Here is a 21,459-nt window from a genome sequence, read left to right as displayed (position 1 = left end):
CTCCAAGACCCATCCGCCTTGTGCACAGGCCACGTGGGCACGTTGAACGGAGAGGTGCCGGGAATCACCACCCCTGCATCTTCCGAGTCCTTGATGGAGGCACTGATCTCGGTGATCTTTCCACAAACGCAGTCTCGCCTTTGGTTAGCTCTTTTCGAAGGCGGAGGCAGGTTGTAGTGGCTTCCACTTGGCCTTTCCTACCAAAACAGCCCTCACTCCACAGGCCCCAGAGCCGTCGTGGGGATCCTGCCAATTGCTGACTATCATTCTAATGATGCCTTCCAGAACTGGAGAAATAACCCCAGGATGAGTGCAGAGACCCACCAGGAGATGGACCTGAGCTAAAACTCCATTGACCTCCATAAGCCCCTACTTGGACTAGTGGACTGCAATGATGGTCTGGGTCTCCTGGACTCAGGGTCAGTTCAGAGCCAGTGTCCAGTTAATTCCTGAAAAGTCTGATTACTTCCTTTCTCCCAGTGCACAGTCACCCGAGTAAAAGGCCCTATGTCCCTTTGGGGAAGGCTGAAGAAAGATTAACAGTATATATATATTTTGGCAGCGTTGCGAGGTCTTTCCTGGAAGAGACAGACATCTCTTTCGTTCAAGGAGTTTTGGGTCTGCAAACTGATGCAAGTCTGGGAATTGATGGAGGCTCTCTGTTTTGATAATTAAAATTCGGCTTTTGTTCCCTTGACCTAGAACTTTTCTGCTCATATAGATCAAATAAGAACTCAGTAGCATTCTCATCGAAGAACCCCATGATTAACTGGCCAATGCCATAGGTTTGTGGCGGTCAGAGTATTCCAGTTGCTGCTTTGACTCTGCTGTCCGTTACAGAAACCATGCCCACCCTGCCTTTGGTGATTCATTGCCACCATGTGGCCCCAGCTACCCTGGGGTCCAATTATCCTCACTGCATTTAAGGACCCACACTGCAGTGGCATAGTTCCCACTATAATTTCTGACCTACAGAGAAGAGCTGACCAACGATGCTGGGTCACAAAGTTATTTTTCAGGGTCACGGTGAACGGTGTGCCCTGTGGACTCTCTCGGAGTGAGTAAGCAGGTCATATGTGATAAATCCACTCTAATACTGCAACCTCCCTAAGCCTTTAGATAATGCCTTTCCAGGATACCAGGGCAGTTCCGGCATTTCCACTTCATTTAGTGGAGGTCACCTCTTGCCCCATGTTTCTGTCAACTAGCTAAACAAACAGCTTTTTTCTAATCTCTCAAACCACAGCACTGAGTCCAGATCTCTGCTTCGTGGTCTACACCGTTAAATTCAGCTTGATCCAACTTCTTTGTTCCTTCCACCATCTCCCCACATGCTTCACATCCACGCTCATATTCATTCCATCCCACAACTCTCCGACTCCTAAGCATGTCCAGGTGTTTTCACGCACACGGTTCTTATTTCATGAAGGACCTTGACCCTCCTGTAGTTCTAGCAGGATCCTTTCCCTTCCTCCAGACAGCCTTTCCGATCCTTCTTCACGACACTCCCTCTTACCCCCATATTCTGCAATGTTTTGTGCCAAACCTCTGGCTCGTGGCATATTCCACTGCATGCTGTTATTTAGTTTTATACGCACATATGTCTCTTCCCTGCTGGAGGGGAGCCCCTTAAGGGCAAGAACCGTGTCTGACAGGTGCGGCCTCAGCGATGCTCCAGGATCCCCCCTGAAGGAACCGAAGAGTGAAGGGACTCGAGCTCCGCACGGATCGCAGCTGTGTCCTGGGATGGCTGCCCCAAGTGGAGAGGGGGATCTGGGACCAGTCCAGTGCTGCCAGAAGATTCAAATAGTTGGACCCTCATTTCATGTTGAACTGCTCGCCCCCCTCTTTCCCAGTGTGGTCTGTCGTCTCCCCTCGTTCTCCTCCCCCCGCCCCTCTCCTCCCCTCCATCTCTTCCATCAACCCTTTGGTCACTTCCCTAATTAGTGTCTGCGAGGCACCCTCGTAGACCCGCCCCGCCCCCCGCCCCAGGAAGGCCTCCCAGTTTCTCCTTCTCCGAACCACCCGTTCTCCCCACCGCACTTCCCCTCTCGCTTTCCTCCAGCAAACGGGCGAGAGCGAAAAGCAAACTTCCCGAGGTCCGGGACGCAGGCTGTAGGCCCGCCGGCCCCGCCCGCCCCGACCTCTCGCGTGTGCGTGTGTGCGCTTGTGTGCGTATGTGTGTGTGCGTGCGTGTGTGCGCGTGCTGTGTGCGTATGTGTGTGTGTGTCTGTGTGTGTGTGCGCGCGCGCGTGCCGGGGCCGAGGCTGGGGAGGAAACCGCCCGCGCGCCCCGTGAGGAGGAAGGAGCCTCCCCTTCCTCGCCAGCCCCCTCCCCACTTCCCGTCCGGCGCGGCCGCTCGCTTCCCCCGCCGCGGGCCTCGGGGCGCACGGAGCCCGTCGGCCGCCGCGGAGCTGGAGGCGGAGGAGGCGGAGCGTGAGGAACCGGCGGGGCGCATGCTGGGCGGGGGTCCCCAGGGCGCCCCGGCCGGTGGCGGCGGGGGCCACCGCGCAGGTAGGGGTGCTGTCACGGCGGCCCGGCGGGTCGGGGCGGAGGTCCGGCGGGGAGGGTGCGCTGTAACGTCTGGAAATCGTGCAGGTCCGGGCTGCGCCGCTGTTAACATTTTGGGTTTATGCATCCTTGTGAGGTGAGGGAAACTGAAGCAGGACCGCGTGGCGCGCCGCGCTGGGGTCGACGTCGCGCCGGGTCCTCCCCGAAGACCGTGCTGAGATCCCGGGAGCCGCAGTTTTGGCAGCAGCGCCGGTCGGACCCGCCCGGGCGGGTCCCGGTGGCCGAGGAAGGCGGCCGGGGCGCGCTCGGGTTTGGATGAGCCCGGGGACTGCGCCGCCCGAACCTCGGGTCGCCGTGCGCCCTCACCCGCGCAATCGCGGGACAGGGGATGCCCGGGCGCCCGGTGCCGAGACCGCGGCCCGACCCCGGGCCGAGCCTCGGCTTCCACCGCATCGGGGACCTGGAGGTTGGGGTGGGTTGAGGAACTTGGTGCTGGTACCGCCCCAAGTGGCTGCTCGGCGAGCAGTTTCACCTCGCGTTTCCTTGGCAGTAGTGACGCCCACGCCCGGCTCGGAGCGATCCCTCCGCTTCCACCGCCCCGAGTACGGGTCACGCTGTCAACACTCAGGGTTGACACTTAGGCCATTAAGTGCACAGTTGCTTTTCAGGAACGGCAGGACGTCTCCTACCATCCTCACTTTTAAAATACATGCACAGGAATTTGAGACTTGGGAAGAGAATGAGGTTTGGAGTCAGGCAGTATGTGTCCTTGCTGCGTCAGAAGAGGGCCGGGCGACTTTGACAAGTCCTTTAACATCTCCGAGCCTCGATTTCGAACCCCCAGCCCAGAGCTGAGATACACAGTAAGCTCTAAATCATCAGCTCAGTTGCTCTTTTCACTAAGCAAAACCTCATTAACTTGGAGTGGTGTAGAAAAACCAGTTTGATTTGAGTAAAGTATGAATAGCGGAGTTTTTTTTTAAAGGAAATTTAATCTTGTTAAGTTCAGGCCTGGCGCATGAAGTCTTTTGAGGGTCAGTCGAGACCTGAGCAAAAAGAGGCCGGGAGCTGCTCTCTAAGCTCTGTGACCCTGAGCCTCAGTTTCCTCATCTGTTTACGAAAAAGATAAAACGGCGACAGTAACGTTTTGGGCTGATAGAGCTGCCTGAGACTCAAATGAGGTAAAAGACCCGAGAGCTCCTTGAGGCATGCAAGTCACTGCTCGCATAGAAGACATCACGGCTACCCAGAGGGATAAGAACGTCTGCAATTTATTTTTACCGCTTGCGGTGTGTGCCAGGCAGTCTATCAGGAATCGCTCTGGTGAAATCTGCCCCAGACTGTTGTAAGGTAGATACTTAGAATCCTCTCCCTGTACAAAGCTGAGATGCAGCGTCACCCTGCTTCTTTCCAAACGTCACGTGGCTGTTGAGGGTACAGCTAGGATTAGAACCCTGGTGTGGGTGCCTCTCACAGCTGTGTTCTCAACCACTGGCCAAGCTGACGTTATGCAGACGAACTGTAGTTCAGAGCAGACCTGTGTTAGAACAGTTGATAATAATATACCCTGCATATTTATAGACTCTAAAATACGAGTGAATTGTTAGCCCTGGCAGAAGAGACTTTGAAATAATCTTAATTGTTTTCATCCCTGTGTAAAAAGAAATCCCATTTTAAGCTGTCTTCTTGTAAAGATAAGCAGTGAAAATTTGCCGAGAAAAAACGTACTAAAACCTTCAAAGAACGTATCACAAGAACTCATCAGAAATCCCCTAAAATAATAGAGTATTGAATAAACACTTTGAGAAAAAGGAAAAAGAAAGAACTCATCAGAGATCTCAAAACTAAATAGAGTTTGCATGAATATTTTATTTTAACATACATTTGCCAGGACCCTTAGGATGGCACAAGACGGGTAAACTGGGATTGAGGCTTTTGGTGTCATGGTTACCTGGCAGGGCTGGGACCCAGGACATTTCTGCAAGGACCTCACTGTTCACCTGAGATGCCCCCAGAAATGGACCGTCAGGCAAAGTCTGTGCACCTGAGGGAGAGTGTGTGCCAGGTTTCTGTGTTGCAGAAACAATCCCTAATTCAACTGTTTCCCTTATTCTTTTCTTCCTCTTTTATTCTTTTTTCTTTTTCCAAAAGTAGTGGGTGCTCGTTACAGGAAGCACGGAAAACTACAAACAAGAAAAAGAACACTGAAAACCACCATAATCCCAGCAAAGCAGACCAGTAGTTTGGTGTTTCTTTTCTTGTAAGCCATTCCTGTGCCCTGTTCATCAATTTCTACTTCCGAAACACTGCATGCAAACTATTATTGTTTCATTAGATGACAAAAATAACAGTAGCTCATTGCTCAAACATTAGGAAAAAAAAGCCCACATTTATTATGTTCATTAAAACTTTTCCTTTTAAAAAAATTCTTAAAATTGTGGTCGAAGAAGGATTAGCGATTAAATGGTTAATGTGTGAATTTTATTGTGATTTTGGTCAGAGTTTGATGAAAGATCTTCAGAGTGAAGAGAGGATACAGGGGTGACCTTTAAATAATAAGATCTAAAGACCAGCACAGAACAAAGTTTCTGAGTATAAAATCTTTAGATTAGGATCATTCGACCAGAATTAGAATAATCTTTTTGACAATGATGATACTAATTCAGCTTATATGCCAGGTTCTCATGCAAAGCCAGCAGAGACCAGTGCTTCCAGAGATGCCCTGGGCGGCCACCCTGGGGCTGGGGCGGGTCCCCTCTGGCATAGCTGTGCCACTTTCCAGCCAGCACCATTTATAATGTAAGCCTTTTAGCCCTTGGGAATCTTCTCTTGTTCTCGATTTTAATGACTGTGGTGAAAATTCCTTAGCAAGTATCTTTCGTGCAACAGTCATGCAGTTTAAAAAATACTTGCCACAGATGCTCTGACCGTGCCAAATCCATTTTCTCTTGAAATCAGAGTTTACCAGCTGCTTCTTTGAGCACAGACTTCACCATCAGCTTCCCATTTTTTCATACCAAGTGGTAGCGGGAGAGGAGAACTGTGGCTGACCAGTGAGTGACATGGTATTTCTATTTGGTTTTGGAAGGCAGTCAGGGGCCCACATGGTGTGCTTAGCTGCCGACATGACCATCGGTTTTCTGTCTGCTTCCTTTTATCCGGCCCTCCTTCCTTTTGGCCACTTGCCTCCTGTCATGGCTCATAAGTGGATGTAGAGATAGGCTTCCTGAGATCACTAGGGTCGCTTCTTGGTCTTCGGGTGTTGTAAAACAGAATCACAGAATTTGTTGCTGGAAGAAGCTTCAAACGATCAGGTGGTCAAATCTGTTGAGCTCTGGCCGGTGAGGCACGGACAAGTGCATTTACCAAGTGCAGCTGCTGAGAAATATATATTTGGTCCTTATAATGGTAACCATAGGTGTAGGGGGCCTGATCTTAAATGAGGTAATTGAAATAAATAGACCTAGATTCTTTTTTTTTTTTTCTTAAATCTTATTCATTTATTTATCTTTGGCTGCATTGGGTCTTCGTTGCTGTGCGTGGGCTTTCTCTATTTGCAGTGAGCGGGGGTTACTCTTCGTTGTGGTGGCTTCTGTTGTTCCGGAGCACGGGCTCTAGGCACGCGGGCTCAGTAGTTGTGGTGCACGGGCTTAGTTGCTCCGCCGCATGTGGGATCTTCCCGGACCAGGGCTCGAACCCACGTCCCCTGCATCGGCAGGTGGACTTTCAGCCACTGCGCCACCAGGGAAGCCCTAGGCTCTGTTTTTTTTGTTTTATTTTTTCAGTACTCGGGCCTCTCACCGTTGTGTTCTCCCCCGTTGCGGAGCACAAGCTCCGGATGCACAGGCTCAGCGGCCATGGCTCACGGGCCCAGCCTCTCCGCGGCATGTGGGATCTTCCCGGACCGGGGCACGAACCTGTGTCCCCTGCATCGGCAGGCGGACTCTTAACCACTGCGCCACCAGGGAAGCCCCCCTAGGCTCTGTTTTTGACACAGGAGAATGTATGTGTTTTGCATTTATAAATGAAAGCATATCTCATCTTACTAAAATACTGATAGGCAAAGGAGGACAATTTCACAGCGGTGGAATAAGAAAAAAAGCAAAGAGAAGATAAATGGGGGCTCTGTTTCTCATACACTGGAAACATAGACTTGTGAAAGCTGTTTTGTGATTACAGATCCTCTGCTGAAAAAAAGTTTGTGTATCTCAGTACAATTCTTTTTTTTAATTAGGGTTTAATTGACACTAACATTATATTAGTTTCAGGTGCGGAACAGGTATTTGTGTACATTGTGCAATGATCATCCCAGTAAGTCTAGTTAACGTTCCTCACCTTAGAAAGTTACAAAGTTTTTTTTTTTTTTTCTTCTGGTGATGAGAAGTTGTAAGGTCTCAACTCCGTACAATTTATTACTATTTCCTTGATGCTTTCATTATAGCCATGAGCCGGGCATAGTGGAATGTGAGACAGCTGACCTTGGGTATAGATAATCTGCATTCAATTCAAATAGTAGATCTGACTCTTATCAATGCTTTTGTTTTCCTCTGGTTATGGAATTCTCTCGTAGAAGAGACACTAATTTATCCATTTATTCATTCCGTTGTATTTATCCGTCCAGGAACATTTACTTGGCACTTACTGTATGCATGGCACTGTGGTGTACCCAGCAGGGTGTTTAAAGATGTATCAGATTGTCCACAAGGACCATCCAGTCGAAAGGGGAGATCTAACGAAGCCTGGTACTCTTTCCGGGTGATTTAAGGCAACCCTCAGATTTTCGCAGCCACCGTTAGGACGCTTCTTCCAAAGACATCTCAGTCCTTCCTGTGTCTTCCCAGTCCCGACAATTGTGTCAGTATTTCTCTGCTTAGTACCTCCTGCCAGTCGGGCCTGCACACTGCTGCCAGGATAATCTTCCTAAAGCAGAGATCTGATTAGGTCCCTGTTCCCCGTGCAAAGACTCAGTATGGTCCTGCAAGCAAATTCTTAGCATTCCTTTCCAGGCCTTCCGTAAACAGGCCACTAAATCCCTAAAATGGTTACTCTGACCCTTTTCCTGCACACTTTATTCTGTCCACCAAGAACATGATGGAATCTGTCCTCTTTGCCCCCAGTCTCTCCACATCTTGCCAGTAATACTTCCCAGCCTTCTCTGGTCTTCTGGGATCATCTACTCTTTTCCACTTCTTCTGTTACAGTTTGTTGTGTATTTAACCCGCCTTCCCAACTCCAGTGTAAACCCCTTCGACTCAAGGAAGCTCTCTGGTTGATCACCTTTCCCCTCCTGTATGTAGCCCATTCATGGTTTATTCCACTCTGACTGAGTTGAATTAAACGATTTATTATATTTTAGATTGAGCGATCCCGTGTGTGGATTAACCCCGTCTTGTTATTTTTATGTCTTTCGAAACCAACCAAGAGTTCCAGAAGTTCCTCTCAGTTCAAGAGTTTATTGAAATGCACAAATCACATTGCCGCACACCGTGGTGGCTGTTGAGATTTTAAAAAAACGTGTAGATTGTTGTCCGTACCCTTGAGAAGCCACGGTCCAGGGGAAAAAAGAGAATTAATTTTTTGAAGTTTCTGGATGCTGTTTCATCAGAATGGCAGTTGGGATACACCAACATCATCAAGAAGTAAGCAGCCCCTGGTAGGTACCCAGTGAATATAGGATGGATGGATAGATAGGCAGGTGAGTGGAGGAAGAAAGAAGGAATTCTTTAATTTAGAATTTATCAATTGCAATGTTTACTGCTGGGTATAACAATTTTTTTTTTTTTTTTTGCGCTATGTGGGCCTCTCACTGTTGTGGCCCCTCCCGTTGTGGAGCACAGGCTCCGGACGCGCAGGCTCAGCGGCCATGGCTCACGGGCCCAGCCGCTTCGCGGCATGTGGGATCTTCCCGGACCGGGGCACGAACCCGTGTCCCCTGCATCGGCAGGCGGACTCTCAACCACTGTGCCACCAGGGAAGTTTTTTGAAGATAACTTAGGCAAGTATTGATTTCCACACTTGTATATAGAATGTGCTGCTCTTCATCTAGGAAGAGAGAGACTAGTCCATCTCTAGACACTCTGTGTTAATTTCCTGGCCGTGGTGTTACCATTTAGTCAATCCAGCAGCTGGGAGGCCCGCAGCTGGTGGGGGCAGAGCGAAGGGGAGCGTTCACGCTGATCCCACACTCATGACCTCATCCTCCACCCAGCCGCCTCATTGGCTTTGGGGATTGTAGGATGAGTTCTGAACTATTTCCCAACAGGGCAGCTTTTGTGTGTCCTCCTCTGCTTGACTCAAATAGTCGTTTGAACGGAAAAATGGACAAATTCTGTCATTTTAATGCAACTGTTACATTTTCTTGACTTTAGGATTTGGGATTATCTAGGTACATTCATTCCAATAAATACTGGAATGTTTTTGAAACTTTTTTGAAAAGCATAAGGTGATATATAAGGAAAGGTATTGATATTACACCTATTTTTCCCAGTTTGCTGAGGTGGAGTAGGGCTCAGTGAAAATAAAATGAGATATCCCGAAGGGGTTATTTACCTTAGGCTGATCTTGGGGTACATTTATATTGACTCTGCTTTTAAAATTATTTTTAAGGAGCATAAGACCCTTTAAAAAAAACAGTATCCTATCCAAATTAGGAGACTGCCTTTCCCAGTACAATGAATAATTCTTCATCATTACAGAGCCAGGAAGGGGTGAGTCAACCAGAAATTTAGTGGAGAGAATATGCCTTTGCATTAGTCTGGGCTGAATTTCTTGTCTTATTTATCTTCTTATCATTTGTGTTAGACCCGTAGTAGGAATAGAGACTTACCGAATTGCATGGGTTTAAACTAACATTGTAATTTGACCACCATGGCGCGCAGGGGAATTGCTTCCCAACCGGTGGTGGCTCCTGAAATGTGGCATGGGAGGCTCGGGCAGCAGCTGGGTTTGGAAAGGCAGGGTAGGGCACGTGTCTTCAAGTTGCTTTTGCACGCGAACACAGTCTTGAACACGCTGCATGTTCAAGATCTATACAAGTGGTGAAAATTTCTAAAGGCTCTGCCATTCACACGTTGCATAAGAGAAAAACCTCAGCTGCCCATATCAAAGTACACCCTGATGATTTTAGTTTGGAGTGGCTTTAGACGACCCAGGAAACATGTGGGGACTGCAGCACCCCAAGCTGACGTTTGGCACTGCCCCTGCCCCTCCAGAGCCTATCACCCAGGATGTTCATCAGGTATCAAGATGTACTGTGAATTTTGAAACATGGACCAATGCACCTTTTAATGGAAGTGCGGAGGTGGGTGGCAGATTTCTTTTAAATTGTGATCAATTACTCGTCATTGATGTGGGTAAGTGATGGTTAACTGTGACTGGCCGAGTGGCCGGATGGATAGGACTGAGAGTCAGGACCCTGGGCAAGTCCTTTAATCTCTCTGAATCTCAGTGTCCTTCCTTGTCAGCCCTCAGTGTAGAATTGTGGTAAAGGTCTAATCCGATCATTTATATGAGCGCATCATAATCTGTACTGTTTACGTGTAAAGCATTGTCTTGATGGTAAACTCGCTGATATCGCCTCTAACATCAATCCTGCCTGTGATCTCAGTTTGCCTTATAGCTTGTCCCTCACACCCTAATCCAGGTCCCTGATCCTTTGAATCGCATTAGTGTTTCTGCAGCGAAATAGATGCTCGTGCCCTTAACTCAGTGGGCTGGATAGACTCTCCGTCGCCTTACATCTGTGCACACGAGGGCTTGCAGACTCCTGCAGGATGCGTGAGGGGAAGCTCCCGGTTCTCGATGATGCATCCCGAGCTTGTACTTAATCGTTGTTGTCCTCATTTTGCTTCTTCTCCTCCCCCCCTTCCCCTCATTTTCTCCTGCTGCATTTCCAATTCTTAACCTCAGTGGCTGTTGTATTATCTCTGCTCTTCCCGAGATGGGCCCCCCGTATGCTGCCTTTGTGAGACACAAGCCCAGCCTGCATACGGGGTGAGCCCAGGGACAGAGGCGGCGTTGCAGGGGAGGGAGAGCTTCAGCACGCTGCCGGCGCAGGAGTGCAGACTGGCTCTTCTACAAGGCAGCGCTGGCAGGAGGTCTGCTCTGCGGGGTCCGGGGGCTCCCGTGCTCAGCTTCCAAGACGGTGTGCCCACCAGGCCTGGCTGGTGTTTGGTCCTTGGTCTGACACCTGGATTCTCGGGCTTTGCCTCGCCCTTTGGGAGGGCCGGGTTGTGTAGTCTGCCTTGCACTGGCTTTGACTCTGCTCTTTTTTTTTTTTTTTTTTTGCGGTACGCGGGCCTCTCACTGTTGTGGCCTCTCCCGTGGCGGAGCACAGGCTCCGGACGCGCAGGCTCAGCGGCCATGGCTCACGGGCCCAACCGCTCCGCGGCATGTGGGATCTTCCCGGACCGGGGCCCGAACCCGTGTCCCCCGCATTGGCAGGCGGACTCTCAACCACTGCGCCACCAGGGAAGCCCTGACTCTGTTCTTGATGCTGCTGCCTCTTGGATCAATCCTTGGGGGCCACATTTTGCAGCCCGAGGGCAAACGATGCCCCACCCTCTAATCCTCCCGGGCTCCAGAGCCCCTGCTTGTCTTGGAGGGAGCCGTAGGCAACTGCTGTCATTGATAAGCTGGAAGGAAGAGGGGTTGGAACTGTCAAGGTGCCCCCGTAAATGTCCACCCCCGCCGGCAGCCAGGGTGGGCGATGCCTTGGGCTCCTACGTTGCTGTCTTGGGCTGTGAGCGCTGGAGGGGGCTGCTGGTGACGAGGAAGCTTCGCATGGCTGATCGATAGCAAATGATCGCGGAGAGTGAAGGTGGTATAACAGAGCACTTGAAGGTTGGCTCTGGGAAGGGAATTCTGGAATTCTGGTCCTAGAGCCAGTCGATCTTTGCCTTTTCAAGGTGTAATTTAGTTTTGGGTTTGTCTTTATAAAATGTTCATCTACATGAAATGTACATTCTCCGTTCTCTCTGCAAGATGATCCACTGGTTGGAATTTGGTTTCTTGGAATCCCCTCTGATAGTTTGCCTCTCCTGTTGCAGCAAATTCCCCGCTCTTGCTGGTATCATCTCACACCCAAAGAGGGCATTCTAACCTCAGAAGAGGCTCAGCTCAGCAGCGCGCCTGCCATGCCTTTCTCTCTAAGCATAGAGTTTGGCCTCTCCCTTGGCTTCTCAGGTGTTTTGGCTGCAGTCCACGCTTATTTAATAAGACCGTTATGGAAGTGAACCCAACCTGAGTGCTGGCGGGGACAAAGGGGGACCCGGCTGCTTGCTCTGCCACCAAACCTCACCAGCTCCCTGTACATTTCTGGAGCTGTCACTTGGGAGCTGTTTTCGCTGAGGGAGAACTACTGTGAGGCTGGGGACTTGGCAGTCTAGTTGGCAAATCCTCTGGGTGTCCTTTCAGCATTGTCTGCAGGGACTGTAGGAGTCAAAGGCGCTTCAGTGCAAAGAGAATGCCAGATTGTTCCCTGGAACCCCAAAGGAGCCAGAGTCAAAGGGGCTTTTTGTTTCCCCAGGAGAAAAGCCCACAGGAAGCCTCAGCTTCCGACACTCCTCTGCAGCCTCATTGCCCATCAGAGCTGACTGTGCTCCGGCCTCCCTTGAGGGAGGCAGTAACTTGAACAGAAAATAAATAAATGGAAGGATGCCGTTCTCCGTGGCCGGGGTGGTGCACACGAGCATGCAGGCTGGGCCCTTCCTCCAGGCCTGGGGCCCAGGTTCCCCCTGCAGAGAGGGCTCGACTGGTGAACCGAACGTAGTCATGGCCACTTCATGCTGTTCTTGTAACAGAGAAGAGCCAAACCTGACTCCATGTTGGATCTGTTTCTGTTACTTTAACCTTTGCTTTCCACTACTTTGGGTCACTGAAAGGATCCTGTCTGTACATAATGGCCCGCCTCAGGGAACCCTGCCCCTCTGCCTAGATATTAAACCAAAGTGCCTTTGTTCAGGGCAACCTCCGGACCCTGTCCACCTGTGCATGGCTGCAAGAAAGAAGAAGTTAACACACCCTCTGCCCGAGGCTGGCCGTTCCAGGGGATGTTTACAAAACTTACACGGCCTTTTAAACTTTACTTCCTCACCCCCTCCCCCTCTCTGTGCTATAAAAGAAACTGGCATCCAGACCCCGATAAGATGGTTTTTCAGAGACACTAATCTGCCGTCTTCTCGGTCTGCTGGCTTCCCGAATAAGGTCGTATTCCCTGCCTCAACGCCTCGGCTCCCGATTTATTGGCCTGTCGTTCGGTGAACAGAGCGAGCTTGGACTCGGTGACATTCTGAGAATCAACTGTGGTCACGTGAGTAAAGATCTGAGCCCGGCCTCTGCCCCATCGTCGGCCCTCAATGGGGCTAACGTTAGATTTCAAATTTCTACCAGCAGTTCTGTCACTTACCAGGTATATGACCAGGAGCAGGCCATTTAATTTCTCTTCGGCTGTAAACTGGGCAATAACAGTGCTTATTTCATAGAACCATTGTGAGGATAATGAGACACACACAAGGGGCTTAGAAAATACTAGCTGATTAGAACAGGTGGGCTGCGGCCTAGAGCTGTGCGGGCCATGTCCAGCCAGGAGTACACGTGAGGGCCCAGGGGGTAGCGGGGCTGACCCCTGGCCTGGGCCCTGGTGCTGAAGAAGGGGTGCCTTCTTCCAATCCATCAGCTCAGAGGGGCCACCTTTTTCTAATTTATCCTCCCAGAGGGAACATCTTTTTATAGTTCATCACCCCAGAGCGGGCGCCTTTTAAAAAATTTGCACAGTGGCACCGTGTGTGGTAGCTGCAGCCCTGTGGACAAAAGCAAGATGCTATTATTAGTGCAGCACACAGACCCTTCCGGAGGGAGAGCGTGTATCGCATGCTTTACCTGGCTCCAGCTTGGTCATTTCACTTTTATTTCAGGGATATGATCACCATAGTCAGAGGAGCAATTTTGCTATTTCCTCAATTCTAAATTTTCTCTAGAATTTTCCTTGAGGCCAAGGGCTATAATTTCCTGCCTTCCAAGGCCCCCTCGTCACCACTGCCTTTCACCTGTCCTCTGGAATGCACATTTTTTTTAAACATCTTTATTGGAGTATAATTGCTTTACAATGATGTGTTAGTTTCTGCTGTATAACAAACTGAATCAGCTATACATATACCTATATCCCTGTATCCCCTCCCTCTTGCGTCTCCCTCCCACCCTCCCTATCCCACCCCTCTAGGTGGTCACAAAGCACCGAGCTGATCTCCCTGTGCTATGCGGCTGCTTCCCACTAGCTATCTGTGTTACATTTGGTAGTGTATATATGTCCATGCCACTCTCCCACTTCGTCCCGGCTTACCCTCCCCCTCCCCGTGTCCTCAAGCCCATTCTCTACGTCTGCTGTCTTTGGAATGCACATTTCTTAACACAGGTTGGAAAAGAATGGGGAAGAGTGTCAGCTGGGTGCTGGTTATTGACTCTTGGCCTCTCACCCATCCTTCGGTGCTTTGCACTTTACTGCCGGGGCTGGGAGTCAGACACATCCCTGGCTCCATTGCCAGCTCCCTTCCTGTTAAATTCTGCCAGCTGGAGGTAGTGGTGGGAGACCAGAGGCAGGAGGGAGAGAAGGCTTCCTGGTTCGGGTTTTACAGTGGGGCAGTTGCAGGCAAGGATGGGTGAATTGGGCTCCAGCAGCCCTGACAGGTAAGCCCTTTCCCCAGGCTCCAGAACCGATGGGCACGGGCTCTGCAACAGTCCAGCAGACTGAGCAGCCTCAGGGATGCAGCCCGGAGCACCAGTGTCTGACCTCTAGCTATTATCCCTTCTAGCTCTCCTTCTTCTTTGTGCTTTTCCAGTTCTTTCCATTCCTTTGTGACCAACTCTCTGTATTAAACGTCCTCTGTTTGGCATACTTGGAGTGGTCTCAATTTCCTGCACGTTGTGTGTGGTCTCTGGATCTGTTGGGTGCTTAGGGCTGGGTCCACTCCCCAGGATCTCTTCCTTCCTGTTTCCGTCTTCACACGTGTCAGCATTACTGCCGTAGCCTTTACAATAGGTTTTCAGCCTTTAGCCTCTTTCTAATCATGGTGTCATTATAGTCAGATTAATTTCCCTAAAACTCTAGTTCACCCAGCTCACACCTCTGCTCAAAACCCTGCCTTTGGGCTTCCCTGGTGGCGCAGTGGTTGAGAGTCCGCCTGCCGATGCAGGGGGCGCGGGTTCGTGCCCCGGTCCGGGAAGATCCCACATGCCCCGGAGCGGCTGGGCCCGTGAGCCATGGCCGCTGAGCCTGCGCATCCGGAGCCTGTGCTCCGCCACGGGAGAGGCCACAACAGTGAGAGGCCCGCGTACCACAATAAAAACCAAAACCAAAACAAAACAAAAATCCCTGCCTTTACAGCCGTTTGGTAAGGGTCTAGTCACCTGTGACCTAAACCCCATTGGTGAGCGTCATAACATGGCACTGTCTCCACAGTCTTAACAACAGACTGTGTACAGGTCCGTATACTCCGAGGGTCGTTCTTTCGCCCTGGCTCGGGGGCAGGTAGTTGGCTCAGTGGCAGACACACCCATAGTCGTGTGACTGTGAGAAAGGTTGCAGAGCCTGCTGGTGGCTTCTGCCGCATCTCCTTACCTCCCCTCACCAGTTCCTGTTCAAGTCAGGCCGGGGCCTTTAGGACAGGGTCTTAGGTTGCACTGGCCCCTCTTCCTCTCCTGGAGGACAGCAGTCAGTGTACAAGGTCGGCCCGATGTCCCGGGATTAGGGAGGTGGAGTCCAGGAAGCTTAAACCGTGTCACTTCTTATAAACTGATGGAAATAGATTACGGTGAAAAGTGCAGATGAGCTGTGAGCCTAGATGAGATTGTCATTGTCTTGGGACGGGAGGTTTCTCACCCCCATAAATTTTCTGACTTCTTTGAAGTAATGTTTTTAGGAAATTCCAGAGCAGAGGGGGTGGGAAGAATCTCTTAATGGAAATGAAAGGGGACGTTATAAGGTCAACTGGAGGAAAAATATTATGGTTAATGTTCAAACGTAGCTTTATTGTTTTTATGTAAAAGACAAAACATAGGCATTATAAAACATCAAGCAAGCCTGGAATATACACGGTACAAGAAGTGATCACTGAAGCCTCTCCTTCCTCACTGAATGCTTTAGTGAGCACCCTTCTGGAGGGTTTTCAGGCCTGTGTTACACACACATGCAGTTCTACAGAGGTGGGATTATGTCCCCTTGTTTTCTAATCTATTTTTTCCCATTAATTAGTACAGCACAGAAACGTTTTCATGTCAGTAGATACTGCTTTACTTTATTATTTCTAATGGCTACACAATATCCCATGTTTGCCCTGTTGATTACTCACCCAGCCACATTAAACTGGAATGTTTACGGTCGTCCCCTCGTAGAACGTGCTAGCCTTTATTAAGTTCCTGTGTTTACGGTGATGCTGGGAATCTAAGGTATTCTGAGATGTCAGTGCTTAGAACATCAGAAGTGCGGTTCCCTGCTGGGGGAAGTTCACTTCTCCCTCCGTTTACTGCTGGCTACCCTAAGGCACCGCTCGGATGGAGGGGATGCTCTGCCTTACGCTGCCGTCCAGGGACTCAGGCTGACAAAGGCCCTGCCACCTTTAGCATGTGGCTTCCAAGGGTGCCCTGGCCTTTGCCACCCAGCCAGCGGATAGTGGAAAAGAGAGAGCAGAAGACTTCCTAGGGGCTGTTCAAGGATCAGAACTGGAAGTGGCTGACCCTGCGTCTGCCCACATCCCATTCGCCAGGGTTGAGTCACATGGCCACAGGAAGCTGCAAGGGAGGCTGGGAAATTCTCTTAGCTGGGTATGAGGGAGGAAAAGACCTCCGTTTGGTGAACAGCAACCAGTCTCTACTAGAGCTCCCCCTAGTGGTCTCCAAATCCTGGTTCTCTTTTCCTCTCACATCTGGAAACCGCACCGCCCGTCCGCCGCCCAGCAAGGAGACACCATGCGGCCCTTGCAGTCATTGCAGATGGCTTTTCTCCTTTCTGTCTAAATGAGGATCCCGGCTTAACGAGCCTTACTAAATGAGCTTCTGTGACTTATGAACTAAAAAGGAATAAGTTATTTACCTCCTCCTGAACCCCTCCCAATTTTCAGTGATGGAGCAGAGACAGGATGACACAAGACTAAAAACTCCCCTTTGAACAGGGTGAAATAGGAGATTGACCATAGTCACGTGCATCTCCAGGTTCAAAGCAATCCTGGAAGCCAGTGGGTAGGCAAGGTGAAGGCCCCCTGCCAGGGAGTGGGAGGACTTTCTCCACGGGGCCTTGATTCTGCTCTCTGAGAGGGAGTCTTTTGTTAATTGTCTGCATGGCCCCTGGCTCTGTGCTGCCGGGTTCATCCTGTCCTTCAGTCTCCATGGCAACATTTGAAGCGTTGCTGGGGAGTCGGCCATCTTTACGAGGGCGAGGGCGTGCACAGCTTTTTCCGCCCTCTGTTTAGTGGCCTGAGGTTTTTAAAGGCTCGTATAGACTCTGTATTCAAAGTCCAGGCTCATGATGTCTTAGGCCGTACATTTCTGTCAACAACTTAGTAGGATTCTCTTCTGTTTTCTTCCATTAAGTTCGTTATACCAATGGCTAATCCCAAAGTTTTTTCTTAGACATTATTGTCAGGCTTGATTTATTATATAACTGTATCACCCATACCCTTCCTTCTCAACTGAATGGTGGTTACCTTGAGGCCCTCAGATTCAGATGGGAAGGCATCACTCTTGATCAGTTCTTTGCCACAGGGCTGAGGCTTTGGGCCTTTGTCACTTATAAGCGTTTTCAATCTTATTTCTTAGTGTTTGAGACAGTCAGGTTTTCCAACCCTTCAGGCACACAAATTGATGGATTCTATCCTCTTTCATTTACGCCTGCAAACCAACAAATTCTTGACCGATCATATCTCTTTCTTTAAAATTACTTTAATATCATCTTTACTATTGCTTTTATTTTATTACTAATTCTCTACTTTCCCATTTCCCCCACTGGAGCCGCCAGCTTGGTAGACACTAGGTCTTTCTTAGTTACTGCAGGTGATGATTTGACGAAACATTTTGCATTGCATAACTCGGATCTCCACTTTTCCAGCCTCTGATATCAGTTTCCTTGCTGTCCACTGCTTGGTTGTTAAGCCGCTTATTTTATTGGTGCCTACTTTAAGGCACCAGTTTTTGTATGCGTTAACCCCTGCTATTGTCATATAAAAACTAAATTCTCAGTAGCATAGCACTTTCAAAGTTCGTTTCTTGCTGATATAAATTACATTTTGAGGCAAGGCTGTTGGTGATGGGGTTTGGGAGGGGAGGGCATTCAGGGAGTCAGGTGGACCAGTGCACGTCCATTTCAACCTGCGGCTTCCAAAGTCCCCTTAGAGCATTGACATTTCATCGATAGAGGAAGAAGGACTGTGAGATGACTACAAAGGAGGTTTTTATTAGCTAGGCCTGGAAGGGGTGGCCGTCATTTCTGTCCACAATTTCATTGACCAGAACTCAGTTACATGGCTGCACATAATTTCAAGGGAAGCTGGGAATGTGTTCAACTGTGTGTCTCAGAGAAAAGGGAAATGGGCTGGTGAATAGCTATCAGGTTCTGCTTGGATGCCTATGTAGCAGAGACTCTTTTAAAGACCTTATATATATGAACTTCTTTAATTCTGTGAGATAGAAACTGTTGATATCCTCATTTTACAGATGGGAAATTGAGGCACTGGGAGGTTAAATAGCTCCCCAAAGGTCACACAGCTAGCCAGTGGTGGAGACAGGATTTGAATCCAGACTACCTTGTCTGGCCCTATTCACTACTCTATACTGATAACGCAGAATATTGTTAAAACTTAAAAGTTAAATGTAAAAATTGATAAAGGTAAAGATCACAGATTTAAAGGTTAAAAAGTGAGAATTAGAAGTGATACATTTAAAAATTACATAAAATAAAGAGAAATAACTATAATTGAGAAGCAAAGAATACAAGCTTAAAAGAATGATACACAGCCTTCAGTGTAAATGAGGGTAAAATGTGGTAAATGAAACACAATGGATAAAGATGAAAGAAACTGGAAATTAGGGAAAAAAATACTTATAAAGTAACTGGAAACTGAAAAAAAGCCCAAAGATGAAGTGAGAAAATAGTGAAATAATACAAAAGAATAAAAATATTAAATAAGAGAAAGTAAGAGTTAAATAAGTGAAACTCAAAATATGAAGAAAGGCAAACTCAGGACTCATTTAGTGAGACACAATACAGCTAAGGTTCAAAACAATGAAAACAGAAGTTTCCTATAGGCAAAATAAGAAGAAAGTTAAACCAAAAATGATAAATGAAACTAAAATGATAGAAAAATGACACACTCTTTAGAAGACAATTGGGATTTTAAAAAGAAATTCACAGAAACAGGTACAAGAAGTAGCAGTGTAAATCCTGCTCTCAGAGTGCTCCAATCTGAACCAACACCTGTGATTAGGGGTCCCCAGTAGACATTCTCAGGGCTGGGAGCTGAGGGGTAGAGGGGGACCTGGGATCTCCCCTCCTTTACGGACCCTACAGTGCCTGAGTGGAGTGATGTCAGCAAAATGGGGGAGTAGGAAGCGCCAGGCCCTTGTTCCTCCATGGGAAGTTTAAAAACAAACAAACAACAAATAACAGTTAGAGACCAGCTCAGACAACTTTACAGCAGCTCTGGAAAATAGAGGACTACAGCAACTAAGTGAATGTCCAGAGAACAAAGAGCCACCTTCAAGATGGGAGGTTCTACAGAATTTAAATGATAAATGCATAAGGAATAATTATAAATCTATTTGAATGAGCACACAGTGTATAAAGATGTAATCTGTGACATCAGGAATGCAGAGAAGGGGATGGAGCTGTGTGGAAGTAGAGTTTGTGTTCCCTATAGAAGTTAAGTCGGTATCAATTCAAATTAGATTATTATAACTTTAGGTTTTATACGTAATCCTCCTGGTAGCCACAAAGAAAATATCTATAAAATACACATAAAAGGAAATGAGAAGGGAATCAAAATGTGGCACTAGACACAAAGGAAGGCAATAAAGGAGGAGATGAAGGGCAAAAAAGCTATCAGACATGCAGAAAACAAATAGCAAAACCGCAGAAGTAATTCCTTCCTGATCAGTAATTACCTTAAACGTAAATAGGTTAAACTCCTCAGTCAAAAGGCATAGATTGGCAGAATGGATAAAAAACCATGATCCGGTTACATGCTGTCTATAAGAGACTTCCTTTAGGTCTAAGGACACACAGAGAGTGAAATTGAAAAGGTGGAGAAAGAAATCCCCTGCAAATAGTAAGCAAAAGGGAGCTGGGGTATCAGTACTAGTAGTATCAGACAGAATAGACTTTAAGCGAGAAGCTGTTACAAGAAACAAAGAAGGACGTTATATATTGACGAAAGGGTCAATTCACCAAAAAGGTATGATAATTATAAACATATATGTACCAAATATCAGAGCTCCAAAAGGTATGATGCCAACATTGACAGAACTGAAGGGAGGAGTAGCTCTAGGGTACCGCGCCTGTGCAGTGCAGCAGGCAGGCCAGCCTCCCTCACGTTCCCCACTCCCCTCGATGTGGGCACCTGGGTCTCTAGGAGCTCCCTGCTGCCTGCTGGCGTTTGAGTCCCAGTGCTGCACGTGAATTCTGACCTTGGCTACCCTGTCCCTCCTACTTGGTGATCAGCATATTCCCAGCTTGGTTGTGTCCCCTCCCACCCTGCTGCCTGAAAGGCCTCTCTTTCCTCCAAACTCCATCCCCTCTAGGGAGGTTTTTACGAGCCCAAATTAATGACTTACATCACTCGCCCCTAGCCTGGGGTACAGATTGTCTGTACCTCTCATTTACCAAATCATGCGCGTTTATCTGACACGTGTATTTCTTTCTTTTTAAAATTTAATTTAGTTTAATTTGCGTGTGTGTGTTTTTCCAGCATCATGATTTAATTAAGGGAGCATATTCATTGTAGAGAATATACTGATGGTTGTACATATGACTCCTCATTACAGCCTTAAAATTTTTGAAACACCAAAGCACAAAGCTGTCAAGTATATATCCAAACTACAGGTACAAAACAAGTACATGTATTTTCCATGCTCCAAAATTGAGTGCACACTGTACTGTCATAGGGAAGAGGTTTACAAATGAAGATCTGACAATAAAGTACTCAAGATTGATATACCAAAATGAAATATAAAATAGAGTTTATAAAAACAAGTTTGACAATAGCAGAGTTGACCCTTTTCATCTCTGAGCAAAAATGCATTTCGTGATACATACCCTCTCCTAAAATGAATAAAATGGTCACTGAAGAATGCTCTATTGGGCTTCCCTGGTGGCGCAGTGGTTGAGAGTCTGCCTGCTGATGCAGAGGACACGGGTTCGTGCCCCGGTCCGGGAAGATCCCACATGCCGCGGAGCGGCTGGGCCTGTGAGCCATGGCCGCTGAGCCTGCGCGTCCGGAGCCTGTGCTCCGCAACGGGAGAGGCCACAACAGTGAGAGGCCCGTGTACCACAAAAAAAAAAAAAAAAAAAAAAAAAAGCTCTATTTATTTTCTCTATACTACAACATTTTCCATGTGTTTTGAAAAGAAAAAAAATTGTGCGGGAACTGTGGGATAAGCATGAACGTGGGTGGAACAGCACGATTGCACTGGTCCTTACGACTCACTTCTAGATAGGGAGAAAGTGTTCCTCATTAGTATGGCCCAGACTTAGCCAATATTCAGTTTGGAAAGACACTGGGTTAAGATCAGAATGATCTGAGATTCCAAGTTCTAGAATTGATGATTTTATATGCCTTTGTATTAGTCAGGTTTCTTTTTTTTTAAATTTTTATTGGAGTATAGTTCATCTACAGTGTTGTGTTAGTTTCTACTGTATAGTAAAGTGAATTGGCCAGACATACACATATACCCACTCTTCTTTACATT

At 48.1% G+C, this 21,459-nt stretch overlaps 1 protein-coding gene across 6 annotated transcripts in view; it reads left to right on the top strand.

The window, feature by feature from the left end:
- The first annotated feature begins 2,170 nt into the window (after window positions 1-2,170).
- Window positions 2,171-21,459, top strand: part of DISC1 (DISC1 scaffold protein) — a 348,149-nt gene continuing 328,860 nt past the window's right edge. For all 6 annotated transcript variants that reach the window (XM_030839535.2, XM_060286276.1, XM_060286277.1 and 3 more), the window contains exon 1: window positions 2,171-2,514. In XM_030839535.2, coding sequence (XP_030695395.2) covers window positions 2,178-2,514 — 337 coding nt within the window. In that variant the 5' untranslated portion in view covers window positions 2,171-2,177. The remainder of the gene's footprint in view (window positions 2,515-21,459) is intronic.

Source organism: Globicephala melas, chromosome 16, assembly GCF_963455315.2.
Source record: "Globicephala melas chromosome 16, mGloMel1.2, whole genome shotgun sequence".
Taxonomy (NCBI): Eukaryota; Metazoa; Chordata; class Mammalia; order Artiodactyla; family Delphinidae; genus Globicephala; species Globicephala melas.
This window is presented reverse-complemented; position numbering and strand designations above follow the sequence as displayed.